The 19,907-nt window shown below is 33.3% G+C and overlaps 2 protein-coding genes across 2 annotated transcripts in view; one reads left to right on the forward strand and one right to left on the reverse strand.

Annotated features, from left to right (window-relative positions):
- The window catches only part of LOC110101692 (serine/threonine-protein kinase STY46), a 25,376-nt gene extending 11,828 nt beyond the window's left edge, over positions 1–13,548 (forward strand). The window contains exons 6-16 of the mRNA XM_020829692.2: positions 7,474–7,584; positions 8,009–8,059; positions 8,403–8,578; positions 8,672–8,779; positions 9,608–9,681; positions 9,766–9,941; positions 10,191–10,286; positions 12,520–12,600; positions 12,675–12,728; positions 13,013–13,147; positions 13,344–13,548. Of these exons, the coding sequence (XP_020685351.1) occupies positions 7,474–7,584; positions 8,009–8,059; positions 8,403–8,578; positions 8,672–8,779; positions 9,608–9,681; positions 9,766–9,941; positions 10,191–10,286; positions 12,520–12,600; positions 12,675–12,728; positions 13,013–13,147; positions 13,344–13,415 (1,134 nt within the window). The 3' untranslated portion in view covers positions 13,416–13,548. The remainder of the gene's footprint in view (positions 1–7,473; positions 7,585–8,008; positions 8,060–8,402; positions 8,579–8,671; positions 8,780–9,607; positions 9,682–9,765; positions 9,942–10,190; positions 10,287–12,519; positions 12,601–12,674; positions 12,729–13,012; positions 13,148–13,343) is intronic.
- Positions 13,549–14,791: 1,243 nt separating this feature from the next.
- LOC110101697 (meiotic recombination protein SPO11-2) lies at positions 14,792–19,279 on the reverse strand. Its single transcript, XM_020829696.2, has 11 exons — positions 19,199–19,279; positions 19,033–19,116; positions 18,541–18,670; positions 18,332–18,469; positions 18,162–18,250; positions 17,820–17,948; positions 17,641–17,735; positions 16,136–16,198; positions 15,988–16,064; positions 15,770–15,897; positions 14,792–14,984 (listed from the first exon to the last, which is right to left on the reverse strand). The coding sequence occupies exons 1-11, from the start codon at positions 19,277–19,279 to the stop codon at positions 14,850–14,852; spliced, it is 1,149 nt and encodes a 382-aa protein (XP_020685355.1). The 3' UTR covers positions 14,792–14,849.
- Positions 19,280–19,907: the final 628 nt, after the last annotated feature.

A 19,907-nucleotide genomic window follows, 5' to 3' on the forward strand; every position in this document is an offset into this window, starting at 1 on the left:
GATTTTGGTTTATGCTTATTATTGCTAGTTGGACCAATTCGTTCTTTTGTAAATTTCAACATAAAATTTTCTGAAGATATTATGGAAGGGATGCATTACATTTTCCTTTGCCTATTTGATGTAACTGCTTGCTTTTGCATGAATAAAAAAGTCTCATTATGTTTCAGTGCGTTGATCTAAAATTCAATGGCATATTCACAAAGTCTTTCTTGGTTAGGTGTCTCCAGTTCAGGATGGAAAGAAAGATGATCATGATGGGGAGGATGATGCTCATTGCTCCTCTAGTTCCTTCAGGCAGAGGTGTTGGCTATCTTCTTTCTGTGCATTTTTTTCCCAAATTTTTTGAAGATAATCCACACAAAATCAGGAAAATAGTAGATAATTTGTATTATTTGATGAAATAGAAACGGAAAATACTAAGATACAATTGATCCTCTATTCGAGAGGAGTATCTATCTCTCTCAAATCTCTAGATGCATGCCGCTAGAGCCCAAAAACCTAAGAGATCTCAAATTTCAGCCAAATTCAAGATGTCATAACCCTAGGGAAACAAACTATTTAATGCATACAATAAAAAATAATAATCTCTAAACAGTCCCTACATTCAAATTTCCCTCCTAACTCCCTCAAAAATCCTTCCTAAATAGTTTTTGTGGATTATGCGGCTTGTGCGGCTCGTACAAGAGGTGGAAGAGTTCGGCCTCCATTACGTTGAGCCGGTTCAGTATGGACCGGTCTAGGAAAATATTATTTCTTTTTCATTTAAGTTTGTATGTATAATACTAGTTTTTTTTTTTTTTTTTCAGTTTTCACTGCACTAACCTTTTTTCTGATGCAATTATGTAATAAAAAATCTATAATTATTTTATTTATTGTGATTCACAGTCATCCTCCTCCTGCCTTCGGCTCATCCCCAAACCTAGAGGCTCTTGCTCTTGAAGCTAGCAAGCAGCACATGCACGATGGAGACAGTGCTTCAGTTGGCAGCCCACGCTTCTTTACTAGGTATCATGTTTTGTGTGCTCTAAAATTATGAATTGTGATTCCTGAATTTCCTTGTAGAAGAAGTTGAGAAACTTTCCATCAAGAAGATTTACTACTATTATGTTTGATTGTACGATAGCCTTTCTAAGACTCATCAAGCATGTTTTGACTTCTGTTTTCATGCGGATAAAACATAATAGTAGTAAATCTAACTATAAATTAATATATGGGCATTTTTAAAAAAAATAAAAAACCTGCAGCATCATCCTTGCATTGTAACAAAATCGAGTAATTTATAAGATTATTATTTTTTGTGTGATTTCACATAACAATTTCAATTTTGTGTTATTTCATATTCTTAAGAGATATCTCCTTAATTTATAATTTCATCCTATCAACTTGTATGCCTAAAGAGAATACTTTTTCTTTTCGTGCAAGTTAATCATCACAATTATTTCTCCTTAACTTTTATTTTTTCAACCCTTGGCTTGTGTCTTTGATGAACACATGACCAAATAGTTGGTCACCATATAATTAGACTGCTATGTATACGAAAACTTCCTGCAAATAATTCCTACTACTTTATTTTTGTAATTCTTTTGTTTATTCCGTTTGCATCGTACTTCTCTAGAGTAGAGGTATAGCTGAGCTAGTAACTAATTATTATGCTGTGATATTTTCAAAGAGTACTAATTCATAGGGTATTTCAAAATCATTTTGGTTATAGCTGTTTTCATAGTGTTTGAACCACTACTGCTAGAAGTTTGTTGAGTATTTTTTAGTGTGTGGGAGCAGTGCCTAATTAAAAAGGTTGTAAAATATATACTTAGGCTGTTTTGGGTATGCATAATGTACAGTATATCCAGATGGATCAATGAAGCAATGAAATAAAATTATTGTGAAAAGCATTGGATGGAAAAGGCAGCACATAGTTAGAAGTTGCTAAAAAAATGTAAGATGATAATCTGCACTTAACATGAATCTTCGGTACCGATGGATTCTTAAGGCAAACCCAGTTATATTTTAGGGTGTGGGAGAAGTGTCAACACTCCACTTTTTGTATTAAGAATGAAAAAAGGACCGAAATGGTCCCTTGAGTCCTTACGAAGGATCAAAATGATCCTTGACTATATTAAAGATAATTTTCATGGGATTATTTTGATTCCTCTTCAAAGACTTGAGGGACCAAAATGATCATTTAATATAGTTGAGTACTAATTTGATATTTCACAAGGAGTCAAATGATCATTTTGATCATTTTCTCTATTAAGAATTGGACCGAACAAGAACACAAACCTAAACTTTGTGAAAGGGTTGGTTATTATAATGATAGCTAACATTTCCTAGTTCCTTATAATCAAAAACCTTAGCTTGGTTCCATTAGAACTCAATTGATGATTCAAATGATTTATATTAATTTTTGTGAGCTCCTAATATTTTGGAGCACTGTATAGAGATGTTTTTCATCCTTGATAATTTTGTGACAATGAATGTGTTGGATCATGTAAATTTTTGTTTTATCTGTAACTAATTTGTTTTATCTCTAGTTAATTTGTTTTCTGAAAATTTTCCTTGGAACATAATCCGGTAAAACTCTCGTCGGATATTCGCGGAGAGGTCGAGGCTCCCAAAAGTCAAATTTTCAGAGTCCACAGTGGGTTGTCTTTTCGGGCACAATATTTAGTAATTAGAAATTTTGTGGTGGTACTCCTTTGATTTTTGTTGTGCATTAATACAGACTTTTTTAAGGCTAATATTTGCTGCCCACATTTTAATTGCGATGCCTACAGTTTTTTTTTGTTGATAATATACTTTTAGTCATGTTCAATTGCCGAAATGATTGCTAGATTATTTGTGTTAAATATTTTTATTTGTTAAGATATTTGCTGAATCTTCTATTCCAATTGTATGCTATCTTGAACTCACTTTAATTTCATAAGAAAAACACAGAGCCTTATATGGTATTTTGACTTTTATTAGTTGCCTTGAATGATTTTGCAGGCCTATGCATGAAATAACATTTTCAACGGATGACAAGCCAAAGCTTCTTAGTCAGGTACCAGTATAAGATCTGCGTCTTTCATGAATTCATTATAATTTTGAAAAGGTTTTCTTTATACATGTATTGAAGGGAGCCAAGATTAGTTTAAAGCTTCATTATATTCTTCAATTTTTTTTTTCATGCCTGATTATGCTTCAAAGATGATTTAAATTCATATTAATAGAATGTGCTAGAGGGCTAATGCTTCATTTGCGACAGTTTTTTTACTACTACTTGAAGCAGCTTTCTAGTAAAAAATTTTAATTTTTTACTAGAAAACAGCTTTAAGAAGCAATAAAAAAGCTGTCCCAAATGAAGCCTAAGAGGCTTAAATCTAGGTATGAGAGAAGAAAGTGCTTGTGGAAATATGGGACGGAGAGAGAAAATTCAGAAGGAAAAAAAAAAGGAAATCTTGGAGGAAAAGAGAGAAATAGACAGGATCTAAGTGAGGGAAAATGAGCCACCTGTGAATTCAACTGTGTTCCAGTTTTATGCTTCTCATTAACTGATGATACTATTTATGAATTTAAAAGTCTCAAAAGTAATATAGTTTTTAATGCTAATTATTATATGTGCTAAAAAAGATGTTCCAAACATCATAAATTCTTGTTAAAAAAGGAAGTTGATGTTAGATGGAAAGAAATGAGATTAATAGTGCATTATGGTATCTTTGTCGACTTTTTATGATAATTATGGGCTGATTTTAATGAATTGACACCTTAATAAAATGACATTAAGGGTTGGCCGTTCCCCTTAGTAATTAAAAAAAAGCTCCTATGGAAGGTTGAAGGAAGGTGAATCCCAAAAACCTTAATAGCTTTGACTTACTAGTTGGTCGGAGTTGAGATCATATGAAGAGTAGAGTAGGCAAGGGTTGGTTACGAGTTGTTAATTTTGTGCTATATCTTAAGCTATTTATGTATAAAAGTAAGCAAGAGTAGCTAAAATTAAGATTGGTTTTGCTGGATAGTTCACAAAGATGGAATGTAGGGCTGGAGAATTAGTGGCTATAATGAATGGAAGAAAAATTAAAATTCATGTGGAAATGAAGGGGAAAAAATCTAATGAAATTTTTGCTAACGGTTAGTAGAGCTATAATAAAAAAGGCTATGGTCCACTTGGGTAGTTGATGTAGGATGACGTGCATATGCAATGCTAGTGAATTTGAAAATTATACGCTGATGAATAAAACTTTAACAATTCATTAACTTCCCACGAATCTAAGCGAAAGATTAAAGCCAACAAGATAGTGATTAATCTCAGACAATCAATTACATAATAACATTAGGATCACAAAATAATCAAATTAAATCATACCCTGCTAATGTGAGGCTTTAAAAGAGAATCCCTAATTTAACAATTAGAATAGTCACTATAAAGATCCACTCACACACACTCTTGATTTGGGCTATGCGGATAAATCTTCATGATCAAGCGATGCCATGATTGAGGAGGAATAAAAAAGGTATGAAGTAAGAAAAATGGTTTACCGTCCTCGTGTTTCTGATGCTTGTTCGATTATTTGCTAGAACATGGCCATCGATGGTTTGGTGTCGCCACTTGACTCAATCAAAAGGGTTTGATAATTCTTGCTTAGTGGGATCTTCAAGTGGAGGACTAGGTGTTGAGAAGGTGGATGGAGGTGTAGCCGACCAGGGGAGGGGATTTATATTCTCCTTCTTGAGGGAAGAACAAGTTAGGAAGAATAATTGTCCATGGAGAAGGGGGGGGGGGGGTTTGGGGGGGGGGGGGGGGGGGGGGGGTGATGTGGTCAGCCATAGAGAGGGAGAGATAGGTGAGGGTTAACTTTGACTTTGGAGGGTAGAATAAGGCATGGACAACAATTTAGAAGTTCAGAATTTAATTCCAGCAATTAATAAAATTCTGGAATTACTTTCTTGTCTTCGTGGCATGAAAATTAGGACAAGAATAAATTGGGATTGATTAGGATTTAATGGCTGCTTTGAGTGGGGGGAATTTAAATTTGAATGACCCCAAAATAAGGAGGGAGGGGAGGGGAGGGGAGGGGCTGATTGGAGAACTCAAAGTGGAAAGGTTATAATTGTGTAGACAGAGGAAGGGGGCGGCAAGGACTAGGGGAGGTGGAATAATTAGAGGATTTAAAGGAGTTGCCAATTTCAGAATACTAAATGAGAAAAGGAGATTTAGGGCAAATCTCTATTCAAAATTTAAATTATCATGAATGGGGAACTTTCCTAACATAAATCATCTCATTTAAGAATGAAATTTTAGATTTAAGTAAATTAAAATCTGAATTTAAATCTTTTTAAATTTATGATGCGCTAAGTTTGGAAAGTATTGATTACTTGGTTTGCAATTTTGGAGGCCTACTCCCTCAAGCGAGGATAAAAATAGAAAATACATAATAAAAATCAAATATAAATAAATGCTTAGAAATAAAGTGGTATAATCGTAGCCGTAGATCTTCGGCCCCTTCTCTAATAAATTTTCCACGGTCGGATGTCCTCATTTCATGTATATATGGATCATATCTTAGGTGGGACATGTGATACTTATGCCTGGCTGGCTAGGTAGTGTTTTCTTTAAGGCTAATAAACATTGACAATCCAAAATTACATTGGGTGCTCTCTATGATTTGACATTTTTAGGGGTGAAACCAACATCTCTTTTGAGGTGGGCAAAATAGGATTGTGAAATGCATAATCTTATTTTTAAAATAGAAACTTTTTTTTTTTTTTAAATTTGGGCAACTACATTTATTGGAAGTGGACAAAATAGCTAAAATATTTATTTTTCTAAGAAAAAAAATTTTCACCCCTGGGCACCTTGATCCTTGCAACCAAGGATGGCTTTTTGAATATCAAGATTGTAGCCTCACAGAGGAGAAGACGCCCTTAGTGCACTGTGAGTAGGTTCTTTTCTTGCTGCTGAAAAAAGTAGTTCTTCTTGTAGTAATTAACTCTAGATTTGACTCATTTCTCATACTCTCAATTTCTTTACTCTGTTAAGTCTTAACTATTATGGGACAATAAGGTCCAATTCTTCAGTGCTTCAACATTTGTTACTTGGGTTTAAAGATCATTAATTTATTAAAAAAAGGGAGTTAGCTTTAAAGATGTTCCATAAATATAAACCTATAGTATTGGATGCTATAAGCTTGAATGTGATTCATTTTGAGATTTATAGAGTTATAATAGATTTTGGAGTGGTTTAGCTAATAATATTCTAAATAAAGTAGTTAAAGACAATAATGATGGCACTTGCCTGCAAAGAATTATTTTGGTATTAATATTTAAGAATAAAGAAGATTTTTGAGATAATAAAAATTATCAGGGAATCAAATTTGTGATATTTCTAAAGAAGTTATGGTAGAAAGTATTACGAGATTTGCTTATAAAATCACATCAATGTTGTAGAACTATTTTTTTCAGCATGAATGATATATTATCGATGAGTATTTTGTGATAAGGAAATTAATAGTGAATAAAAAATAAGAGTGATGGAAGGATCTTTATATGATCTTTATTGACATTGAAAATGCATATAATAAGTATCACAAGAATTGATTTCAGAAGGTTTCAAGAAGATGTATGTCAAAGGTTTGTCGAAGTTAATAAATATATATTTGAATTAGTCATGATTAGTATCAAGAGTAGCGGTAGAGTGATAAAAGTGTTTTCAGACTCAATAGTATTATATCAGGAAGTAACATTAAGCTTCGTTTGGGACGGCTTTCTTTCTGCTTCCTAAACCAGCTTCCTAGCATAAAAATTAAAATTTTGGTACTAGGAAGTTGCTTTAAGAAGCAATAAGAAAGTTGTCCCAAACGAAGCCTAAGCTAGTATTATATTGGTTATGTAGGTACTTACATAAGAAATTTAAAGCTAGGTACTTCAATGTATGCTATCTATGCATATGATAGCCTGTTTATAAATAATTTGTCTTTTGAAGTGAATGAAAATTTAAAATAATAAAAAAATATTAAAAAAATAGTCTTAGTTTAAGTAACTAAAGTTTGAGTACATAATATGTTAAGCTAATTTTAAATTGATAATTTTTAATTATGATTGCTAGAAGATCAATTTATTCTTTGGTATGATAGATTTATTTATCTTAGTTTTATCATACAATATAAATAAGATATTATTAATGAGGGAATGGAAATAACTTTTAAATGTTAAGAACTAAGAAGTTATTGATTATGGAAAAAATAAGAATGTTAAAATGAATGTTTGGTAAAATTAAAAATAATAGGTTTATAAATAGTTATAGTTAAGGCATGGCGGTAGTAGCATTTATTTGAGATAGGACTATGACTTGGGTGCTTTGCGAATGTATAAAACTGAGAGAAATTTTCATTCTTTCATAATTTCAACGAATTTATTGTAGTTGAGGGGTGTTTATGAAATTTTGAGCTTGAATTTTTTCAAAGCAATGTGATGGATCAAACTTTTTCCATTTTCCAGTTGACTTCTCTTCTTGCTGAGCTTGGCTTAAACATTCAAGAAGCACATGCATTTTCAACAAATGATGGCTTCTCGCTAGATGTCTTTGTTGTTGTTGGTTGGCCATACGAGGTACTCACAAAATTCACTTCAGTACATCATTCCTAACATCTTCTTTTTATTTTATTTTAGAAAGCGTAAGAAAGCACATAATAGTTTCATGTTATGTTCTTTTTTTAGACATGCATTGAACGGTTTGCCTTGGTTCTTACTGCAAAATAAACTCTTTAATTATCAGCTGAGAACAATCGTTATCACATTTTTTTTCTTGAATCAATTGTTATCGGTACTTTCTGGAATCTGAAAAGTTGTTGTGGAGATGAGTATGTTTGCTTTACTAGTGGTGGCAATAAGGTTCAGTTTTTTTTTGCTGTTTTTCATACCAAACTAGTAAACTGAGATGGAGGATTGAGTGTTAGTATAAAGGTTGATTGTTAGTTGTTTTGTAATCAAGTTCAATGAGATTTTTTTTTTTTGTTTGTTTGGTGAATTTTAGGAAACGGAGCAACTTACGACTGCATTGCAGCGGGAAATCCAAAATATGGAGGTAATCTTCTTATTCAAATTGGATGAAGTTCCAAGTTGTAATATTTTTTTATATTCAGAAAAAGAAGCTAACTAAAAAGATATCCATTTGGAAAGGCATGTTATTTTGATCCTTAATTTAGGTTTTGTTTGGGATGGATTTCTTACCTCAACAATAATCTATCATGGTAACTATGATGCTTATGTATGTATGATTTGCTTCCATGACATTTTATTGTAATGTGAGGATAAATAAATGGATATTCTTATATCACTCTATTGTTTGATGGAACTGTTTATTTGATTACCCATATGCTAATTTTCTCATGATTTATATGTTTTTAATAATTCATAGTTTTTGTCAGAGGCAAGCTTGCTTTAAGCCTCATCCATGGTCTCCTATAACAGAAAATATTTTGGCTGGGGAGAGCTCTCATCCTGACCATGTTCAAATACCAACTGATGGAACTGATGTGTGGGAAATAGATTTCGGGATGCTTAAATTCGAGAGCAAATTGGGGTCTGGGTCATACGGCGACCTGTAAGTTGTCATCAGGGAACATATGGAGCAATTCTAGATGATTGACCATATATGATGCTATAACCATTTGTCTAATCCTTGCTTCTGCTTTAGATTTCGGGGAACATACTGTAGTCAGGATGTTGCTATTAAGGTACTAAAGCCTGAGAGAGTAAGCGTGGATATGCAACGTGAATTTGTGCAGGAAGTCTACATCATGAGGTTAGCTAGAAACTCAATGGTTTCCCTTTGTGATTATTTGTCGTGTTGTTCAACCCTTAAAAGCAACATGATTAAAGCTTCGTCTGGGACGGCTTTTTTATTGTTTCTTAACACAGCTTCTTAATTTAAAAATTAAAATTTTTATACTAGAAAGCTGCTTTAAAAATCAATAAGAAAGCTGTCCCAAATGAAGTCTAAATGTGATGAGTAGTATTCACTTTTTGCATATCTTTTGAAACTCTTGATATGTTTTGTCATATTTTACTCAGATGTGTAATTTGATTACCCTGCAATTTGAAATATTTTTTATACTTTTTTTTAAGGTCTCTCTTTTGGGCTATTTTTAGGGATTAAGTGAAACATGTGAGGTGGTAGCCCTATGGAATTACAATACTTCCTGGTTATGCTGAAATATTTATTTGTAACTGGATATGCATTCACAGGGAATTATTCTGTGCGGAGTTCAAACATAGAGAATGTTTCGGATTATTGCATACCCTATTCATAAGCTCTGCGTATTTGTAGATACACAATAAATAAGCAACAAATAATTAGTTGTGAGGATTTGCTACATATTTGCTGCGTATCTACAAATACGCAGAGTATAAGCAGAGCTTAGGCAAAGCATACGCAATGAGTCCAATAATTCAGAAGATCCTCTACGTTCGGACTCCACATATACTAATTTCCCCATTTACTATGCTTATATGAATGCTACTGAGATTCCAATGGGGGTTATTCCTTATTTATTTGTGTAGCTTTGTGACTAATAGGAAGCATTGTTTCCATTAGTTCTGATTATATAACTGGAGTTCTTAATGATGGCAGGAAGGTGCGCCATAGAAATGTTGTTCAGTTTATTGGCGCTTGCACTAAACCACCGAGTTTATGCATTGTTACAGGTATGGAAGTGCGACTAGTTTGAGAAATTCTCAAATTATGCATCTTAATATTACTGATGCTGAGTTGATTTTTAACATCTTCAGAGTTTATGTCTGGGGGAAGTGTATACGACATTCTGCACAAGCAAAAGAGCAGTTTTAAGCTTCCAGCTTTGCTCAGAGTGGCTATTGATGTGTCAAAAGGAATGAACTATTTACATCAAAATAATATAATTCATCGGGACTTGAAAGCTGCTAATCTTTTGATGGATGAAAATGAGGCAAGTAAAAACCTCACTTTATGCCTAGTTTAGTACTGATCATCAAAAATCAATTCCATTTTTTAGGATAGTTTTGGTCTCCATAGTTTTGCGAGTTTTGGTATTTCTGTTTTTCCATATTCCATATTTTTAAGTAATGTAGAAATTTTCACTTACTTCGTGTGATAAAAGATTGATGTTGTTGTTGTATAGAAAACTTCCTTTTTCGAGGTTAAGTAATTTTGTTCCATGTCTTTTACTACTGGATAGGTTGTCAAGGTAGCAGATTTTGGTGTTGCACGTGTGAAGGCCCAAACTGGAGTTATGACAGCAGAAACAGGAACTTACCGATGGATGGCTCCTGAGGTATTTATGTGAAGCTTTAATCAAACTTTAGGCTTCGTTTGGGACGGCTTTCTTACTGCTTCTTAAAACAGCTTTTTAATACAAAAGCTAAAAATTTTGTACTCAAAAGTTGCTTTAAGAAGCAGTAAAAAAGCCATCCCAAACAAAGCCTAAATCTTTAATACTAAAACATGAATGGGTAATGTGTTGAGATTTTATTTACGACCAAATAGCAAAGGCCAACTTGATCTGCTAGAGGGTCCTACTGATTAATCTAATATTAATATTTCATAGTAAATGTATTTGCTAAAACTATGTCACCACCCCTACTTTATAACATATTCCATTCATACATCTAATATGGTTTAGCTGGACTTGTTTAAGTAGACATGATCATGCCTTGATATCCTTGATCATCTTATTTCATAGCTGACTTTTTGTAAGACATGGAAGCAATAAGTGCTTCATCTAAATTAATAAAATACCATAGATACACAAAAAGAAGCAATATGATAATTTTTTCGAGCAAGCCGTTTATCAATAGATCACTTTTGAGTATCAATGTATGGAAAAGTGTTAGACCGGTCCAGCCGGTCCAGGCGGGACCGGTTCACGGGCGGAAATCGCAAAACAACGGAGATTCCGCCTCCTGGCAGAGAACGAGCGGTCGGAGCATTTTAGGAAGGATTTTTGGGGGATTTCAGAGAGAAATTTGAATGTAGGGACTGTTTAGAGAATTCCTTTTGATTTGTATGCATTAAATATATATTTTTCCTAGGGTTTGGGCATCTTGAATTTGGCTGAAATTTGAGATCTCTTAGATTTAGGTTTCTTTGGGCTCTAGCGGCGTCTAGAGATTTGGGAGAGATTGATCCTCCTCTCGAATTGAGGATCAATTGTATCTTTTCTATTATGTTTCATCTATTAGTAAAAATACAAGTCTTTTCTCCACGGTTTTCTCTCCGATTTGCTATTTTTCCACTGTTTCTTGGCTGATTTCCACTGTGGACAGCAATTTGGCATTGGTTCTTCTTGGTTTTGGGTAAGAAACACTTGGAAATCCAAGTGTTTCCTATCAAAAAGTCATTGGATCCTATTAACTAACGTGTTTAGGACATAACCCCAACCTTAATGCATTACATGCTACAATCATATTAGCTGGAATTTGACACTAACATAACACCTCGAGCTCAATTCCCTGTAAGAAAGAAGACAAGTTGAAAAAGATCTATATATTTGAATCTCAATCGATGTTTTTATTTAACTTGTAACGTGCAAAGGTGTACCGTGGATCATTCTGATTGGTCTCTGGACGACGTTTGTCACAATCGATGTTTTTATTTAACTTGTAACATGCAAAGGTGTAACGTGGAGCATTTTGATTGGTCTCTGGACGACGTTTGTCATCTGCGCAGAATAATTAATTCAATCATTGGGTCTTCCTCAAATCTTTAGGATATAAAGCCCAACCCTAATGCATTGCATGCTACAATCATATTAGGCGGAAATTGACACTAACAATAGACCTCAAGCTCAATTCCCTGTAAGAAGACAAATTCAACAAGATCCATAACACGACTATATATTTGAATCTCAATCGATGTTTTTATTTAGTTTGATTGGAAATTTTATCTAGGGCACCCTAGATCTCAAACTAATATTGCTTTCTCTCTTTTGTGAAAGGAAACTCTTAACTTTGGAGGCCTCTAACTTGAATTTTTTTTAGAGGTTTTTGACACAAGAACTTCATACTAATTGGCCTTCATTTCTGTTTGAGAGAAAGACTCCAATAGGATGAGTACTCACAAGTAAAATTTTAATGTCTCATATGAAGCACTTGACAAAAATGAACGAAAAATGAGAATTCATATAATCAAATAATCAAGATAAGATTAATATGGATGCTGATAGTATTAATAATTCTCAATCAATATTACTAGGAAAATAACCATCAATTTGTGATTTCCTAAAGCAGCTTGGATTTATTATACAATAAAGAAATAGATAATGATATGATTTATTGAATTAAAATTATGGCGAATTAGAGATATTTCTTAATCGGAATATGTGATTAGAGAATATCTTGAATGAAACTAAATTTTATAAAATTATAATTGCGTCCAGAATGTAGAATGAAACTGAGTGGGAGCTAAAGAAGTCATTAATGGTATGTTAGTTTTTTTGATAGACCTGATCTGAAATGATATAGCTGCATTGATAATATGTCTAATGGGTGGATTTTGTTGTCATATAGGTCATAGAGCACAAGCCCTATGATCATAAGGCTGATGTCTTCAGTTTTGGAATCGTGCTGTGGGAGCTAATTACGGGGAAGGTAACGTGTTCATGGCTTTCATGTCGATGAAACTTTGGGTTTTTGATTTATTGATTCGGATTACTGTGTCTCAGCTTCCTTATGAGTACCTGACACCTTTGCAAGCAGCAGTTGGTGTGGTTCAGAAGGTATGCTTTTCTTCCCATGTTTTCTTCTTTTTGTTCCTCATTTGGTGTAAAAAAGTTGGATATTTCTTGCATTTACACTAAAAAAATGTTTGAAGTGGTGAGAAAGTCATCCCAAACAAAACTTAAATCAGTTTTTAATTTTAAATTTCGTTTGGGATAATTTTATTACTGTTTTTTAAAGTAATTTTCTAGTATAAAAATTTCTATTTCAAATCATTTATTTTAAAAAACAATAACAAATTTGTTCCAAAGGAAATCTTACTCTTCAATCATTGTCACTGCAGGGTTTGAGACCAACCATTCCAAAGCGTACTTGTCCAAAGCTTGCTCAACTTCTCGAAATGTGCTGGCAACAAGATCCCGTACAAAGACCAAACTTCTCTGAGATTCTGGATTTCCTTCAGCTAATTACCAAAGAGGTTTGAAATCTACTTTTTGGAAATAAAAATTTTCATTAATGATATTAAAATCTACCCTGATGGAAATTGTCAGATATTTTTTATGTAATTTTTTTTTCTAATAAATTATTAGTTCAATATATTTATCCGTATATTTCTAGTTGCCTTGTTTTGCTTGACCTATGGCAATTATTTCTAAGAAAGATTTTCTAAACAGTTGGGAGACGATGAGAACAGAAAAAAGGAGAAAACATCTGGAGGTTTCTTCTCAGCTTTGCGACATCATTAGAAGTTTGAATTCTCTAAATCTTTGAATCTCCTCAAGATCTGTTACATTATTTCTTTAATGATCTGCTCCTAAATTTTTGACTGTTTGTAATCCATTCTCATTAATGCAATTTCATCTTTAAATTCTTTTGAAATATTTTATATAGGACTATAAACAAATAAATGCATTAGATGAACAACTTTATATTTATTTTTATTAGTTTTTTAATATAATCGACAAGTTTGAAAAAAAAAATTTAAAACTCATCATATAAATAATTTAAACATTGGCTTGCTTATTTGTTATATTTGTAAATATGATAATTTATTATAAAACAAATAGTTCACTAAGAACGGGATAATTAAGAAAACAATGTGTTATATCAATGTTTATTAAAATTATTATATCAAATAAATTTAATAATTAAATTATGTTGAAAATATTAATACCAAACATATAATTAATTAGAGAATTGGTAAACAAATTTGAGCAAAATTTTAAAATTAAAATTTGATAATAAAATGAAGAAATATTGCACAAATATAATACTTGGTTCATTTTCTGTTCTGATGTAATTACTATTCCTGTTATTTCTGAGCTATTTTGCTTGTTGCTGAGTAATTTGAGCTGGTTATTTATAAGCGTTGGAAATTTCTACTACACAGTAGTCAATGCTGGAAAGGAATTTGTCAAATAATTTTGTAAAGTTTTTTTAATTATAAGGTTGTAGTTGAAGATATATATCTTTAATGATGTTATAATGATACACATTTATGAAAATTGTTAATATAATAATGTGAAGCAGAAGATTGGGAGATTATAATTAAGATAATATTTCTTATTTTCATTTTATGATTAACATAATATTATATGATTTCATTATCAGTTCAAATTATAAGGTCACTAAGAAATTTTAAGACCATTTACAATAATATATTGCTGTACAAAATTTTAAGATATGAAAAGATGCATATTCTTCACAATATATATGTGCATATAAATTAGAATTCCATCATTTAAAGCTGGTTTCTTATTTAGGGTTCACTTGGGATAGCTTATTTTCTGCTTGGATTTTTTAAATCATAACGATAATTTCATTTCACATAGTTTCTTATAATTATTATTTTTTAAATTATATTAAGAAATTTTTTTGATAGAGCAACTTACAAAAAAAAATTACAATTTTATATACTTAATTATAATATTTTAGTTATATTTAAATATTGAAATAAAAGTTTGCCTAAATTTAATGAACTGAACATAAGCATAAAATTTACCCATTTACTTAAAAATCTGAGCCAACTAAAACTTGCGCTACAAAAAAGAACTGAACATAAACATGAAGACTATATTGAAGAAATTACCAGTGTGAGGCAGATTTGAGAAGCATGAGACTGAGGTTCTTCTCACAGCAACCACGAATCACGAAGCTTCCGCTGAGATATTTCCATGATCTTAGATATAATCAGACTTTACAATCTTTGTAGCAATGTACTGGCTTAGGAAGTTAAATCCACGGAAGTATAGGGCCTCAATTTCCACTCTATGCCCCATTTCAACCATTGCAGTAAGCTCTGCTCTATATTTTTCCTATAAAACAAATATCATAATGTAAAATCTCACGTTTTTTAAACAAATATTTGGTATTTGATTTTAAGTAAATCAATTATAAATTATTTTTGTATGGATTTAGAATAGGCTTGAATGTTTTTCTCTGATGATATTATCTTTTTTTCTCAAATTAAATACTAGGGGTGTCAATTTCGGATCACGAGTCGGGACACTATTCGGGTCAACCCTAACCCGACCTGGTTTTTGCAAACATGTCAGTTTTACGGACCCGAACCAACCCGACATGATCCGAATAACCCTAAACCCTAAACAAAAAATTACTAGTTTCTGGTTCAAAAAACGGGTCAATCTCCGCTTTTCAGGTAAAAAACGGGCCAATCTCAAGTTGTCGGGTCAAAAATGGATTTTCAGGTCAAAATAGGTCAATTTCAGGTCAAATTGTTAACCCGAATCAGACCCGATTTTTAAAACGGGTTGAATTGTTGAACCCAAACCTGATCTGTTTTTTGTTTGGGTTGACCCTAACCTAAAATTTTCGAGTTGGTTTCAAGTCAGATTTTTGGGTCATGTCAAATATTAACGCCCCTACTAAATACAGAAAAGATTTTCTATGTGACATTATCTTTTTTTTTTTTTTTAACAGGGTATCCACCCGCTACCACCCTAGAAATCTCCTGGCCCGCACTTGATTAGGCCCCACTTAAGAGGTTCAACCGCTCGAGGGAATAGAACACGAGTTGGGGGTTCCCAAATATTATCTTTCAATATGATATATTCAAAGTTTCTCAAGAAGACTCGTGTACCTGCAATGTTTTTGATGACAATAAACTTTTAGCTATTTGCAGATCACGTGGTTTCAGATTTATGAATGCTGGCTGAGGTAATATCTGAAGGTCATCTTTGCGTAGCCCAAGCCACTTAATATTGCACGCTGGGAAGTGAGAAGTAACAAGAAAATAGTTGAGTAATCTAATATGTAATTGTTGTTAAGCAAGATTCATCAAGAGGAGCTACTACTTGCCATATCTATAAGACTCCAAGCCCATGGCAATGCTGCCATACTTATAGGTGGATAATATTGCTAATCCGGCTGGATTCCTGCATGAACATTTTATGAATATACAATGCATCTGGAGAAGGTTGGATGATCCGAAGTTCAGAAAGCCTACCAATCTACTAAGCCCAAGATTGGCAGTTCAGAAAAAGTTTGGTTTAGTCGAAATAGGAGAAACCTGCTCGCAATTAATGAAAGTAATGAAGCAGATTAGTGCAGCTCAACAAATATAAAGCATGTGAATGAAGAATAAGAGAGAGAGAGTTTTGAAAAAGTAATAAGCTTGAAATTTTTAATGATTTAAATAGGCATGCAGATTTGGAGAAAAAAATAGAACAATTGAAGTTAGGTTAAAGTGTAAACTAAAGAAACTCCCTAGTTGATGTTTAAAATTGGAGAAATTATTCTGTGCAGATGTCAAATACAATTCTAAACCCGGAGGCGAATCAAGTACAAGCACGTCAGCGATATCGAGCGGTATCAAGCCGCGGTGCACAAAAAAAGGTGTGACATTGCGTATTCAAATTGGTTTCCGGACGACGGTCCGCACGGAATAATATTTCTGCATGTAAATCGGGGCTTCCTTGTAGCCACCTAGAAGCCCACCACCTCTTCCTATTCTATATTTTTTTCACAACAAATTGATCCCACACATAATTATCTCCTCCCTCCAAAATTCAACATAGTGCGAGTATATCCTATCCCCAAGTTGAACAACAACTACTATGAGAATGAGCATTATAATGTGGCTATTGTTAGGATACCAATATTGTTCTGCGATCCTCACTAACGCTATACAACAAATCCTAGAATAAGGTTTCGTTTGGGACGGCTTTTTTACCGCGTCTTAAAGCGGTTTAAGAAGTAGTAAAAAAATCGTCTCAAACGAAACCTAAGTCGTCATTTTTAATGTAGATTAACGCAAACCAGTGAAGGATCAGGATGAACGATTGAAGGGCATTGTTCCTTATCTGCCAAGAAGTAGATGAAGACACCTTCAAGAAGATCATATAAGCGAAGTTCAACAAGGAAATTTGGGATACCCTTAGCATACAAATTATAGGAGTTTATAGATTATATTAATTCTGCACTTTGAACTTGAAGAGTTCATAACGAACCCAATCCTAAGTAGCACATGGGTTCATGGATGAATCCCCAAACTAGTCAGCGGTAGTAAGGATGGGAAATCCTTTAATTCTAATGGAGCATGGGAGGCTTCTTTCGAGGGAAAACATCCTGAAGAGAGGAGCTGACCACATGTTCCAACGACTTTTGTGTGGGATCAATCCTTATTTAAATATGTATTTGCATCTCATCTCCCTTAGTAAATGAAGAATCATAACAGACATTGCAAATAGATTAAAAAAATCTACAATTAAAACTCATTTTTATTCCCGCATTCCTCCCTAGGTTTACAAGGTTAAGAAATTCCATTGTCATTCCACTTGACGAACTAATTTTTTAATTTCAATATACTTACTATCTTACCAGATCTTAGAGAAACTGAGCTTTCAGAATCAGTCTTTCTGTACTTTCAATTGAACATTCTGATATGTTACAGCTTGCAAAGCCGCAAAGTATGAAAACTGACAAAAAAATGGAAGTCAACTTTTATTTTACCTTGTGGCAATGTCTGGATAACCCTTGGCTGTTATTAGAATGCATGGAACCAGATTGAACAGGCAATCTTCAGCTAATCTTTGGAAAATGGCATCCTGAATTGTTAATAATAGTAATCAACTGATAATTTAAAAGCCAGAATGATAATTTAATTTGAAACTTTTATCATGGTAAAATACCTTCTCAACTACAATAATGTATCGAGCATCAGAACGAAATTCCAGTTTGCTTAATAGATTCAAGTCTCCACTAATAGCGTATCCAGCAGGTCCAAGCCCCGAACAATCAACAATATCCCCTTCTTGATTCTAAATACATGTTTATTGCAATAAAAATCACTGTCACAGAATTTACATAAAGAAATTGCAGCTTCTCTTATGCAAACTGATCGAGTTTTCTTTCTCATGAATTTCACTTCCATTTTTTAAGCACCGTGAAGAACATAATTTGGAATGTTAGAACAAGTATATTCATTTTTAAAAAGTGAACAGTATCTTAAGCCAATATTGAGCGAAAATCACCTTTATGGACAAACGCCCAATGATTGTACCTCTACTAGAAGCTATGATCCCAAGACTATTACGAGTGCAACGAAGCAAAGCAACAACGTCTGCATGTGATGAACTGAAATTATGGAAATGAAGGGATCGAAGAAACATACATCAAAGGAATGAACGCAGATGTGACAAACCCTGAACGGCCCTGTTAGCATCTCTCTGTGAAGAAAAATAATTCGGAGAATCACAGAGCAGCTTATAGAAAAGCTCCCTCTGGGTTACCAGCTTTCCCTGACTCAGGATCTGAAAACACATCTCCATGACTTTCCACACTGAGGAAATGTTAAGCTCATCAAACTTCAACGTTCGTTATTTGAAGTAAATTAGAGCTAATTAAACATACCTCTAATGAAGGCCTTAGCATGGCCAGCTCGCAAGAATGACCTACTGAAGAAAGAATGTGAGAGGAAGACGGAGGAAACATCGCTAAGCAGCCCACAGCGAACATCACTGTTACTCGATTTCCTGCAAATCTACGAATGACAGATTGCAGAACTGAACATCAAACTTTAAAGAGGCAACGAGCAAATAACCAATTAGCTAGGACAGATTAAAGAGTGTTAACTTGTCGGAAGTATGGAGAAAATTTTATGCAGTGAAGTGGGAGGGATAAATCTCGATAAAAAACCCTAGCTAAGCTCCATAGAAAATAGCGACCATGTCAATGGTGTGATAAAAATCAAATTAATGGTTAAAGGGTCCTCTAGAACCAATAAAACTAAATGAAGTTCAATCTGATCGTTAGTTCATGTTTCCGGGAGCTGTGATTGAATCGAGATCTCGACCACCATCCAATTCAGAGAGAATCAAGAAGTAGAAAGAAAGAGAGATAGACCAGTGGAAGAGAGGATATTGCAGGCGTTGGAGAAGACAACGCATTGAGAAACTTGATCACGGCCACCTCGATTCTTGCCCGAACCTTGAAGAACATTCAACAGCCCTACGTTAGGGAAGAAAGAGCATAGAGCCCCAAATCATCAAAAAGAGAGAGAGAGAGGAACCTGCGAAGGATCGAGGATTTGGGCAGAGCAGAGGCGCTGATCCGAAGAGAAGAGTGAGGATTTCGGGAAATCGGATTCCATTAAAGGTTTAGCCCGGGACAGCAGTGGCCAGGAGGTATATATAGAAGTTAGAGAGAGAGAGAGAGAGAGAGAGATTTTCGCGCCAATTTGTTGGAAATGAGTTAATTAAATTTGAGCTCAAATTTAAATTTAATTTTATGAGAGTTAGAGAGAACACATTTAGTATGAAAAATAAAAAAATCATTTCAATTTAAATAATTATTATGATTAAATGATAATAACGGAAAAATAAAAGTGAAATTATAAATATAAAAAAACAACTGACATAAATAATTTTGCAATATAAATATTTAAATTTAGATATATTTATATTAATACTTTTAAATAATCATCATTTAAATCTTTATATATTATAATTTTTTTTAAATCAAAATGGATTATCCAGTAGGGTTGGGTCATTCGGGATGCTAGTTCGTCGAGTTTGGTTTCACACTTTTACCCATTTATCAAACGTGTTCGGTTCGTGTTGATTGGATTTGGGTAGACTGCTTGGCATATTATAATATTTTTTTTATTTTTTAATCTCATCAAATTTAATTAGCCAACTCCTATTTGGCTCAATAAATAACTCTTATTTTATTTTGAGGAGCTAATAAATTAAATTTGAATCAAAATAATTTTTCATGAG

The sequence above is a fragment of the Dendrobium catenatum genome, unplaced genomic scaffold (genome assembly GCF_001605985.2).
Source record: "Dendrobium catenatum unplaced genomic scaffold, ASM160598v2 fragScaff_scaffold_772, whole genome shotgun sequence".
Lineage (NCBI taxonomy): Eukaryota > Viridiplantae > Streptophyta > Magnoliopsida > Asparagales > Orchidaceae > Dendrobium > Dendrobium catenatum.

Bases quoted from the DNA above. Each gene is read 5' to 3' on its own strand.
- LOC110101697 (XM_020829696.2), bottom strand. From the start codon at position 19,279: ATGGAATCCGATTTCCCGAAATCCTCACTCTTCTCTTCGGATCAGCGC. The intron at 18,671-19,032 runs GTCTATCTCTCT...TGTCATTCGTAG, and splicing joins CAATATCCTCTCTTCCACTG to ATTTGCAGGAAATCGAGTAA. The intron at 18,470-18,540 runs GTATGTTTAATT...ACATTTCCTCAG, and splicing joins TGCTAAGGCCTTCATTAGAG to TGTGGAAAGTCATGGAGATG.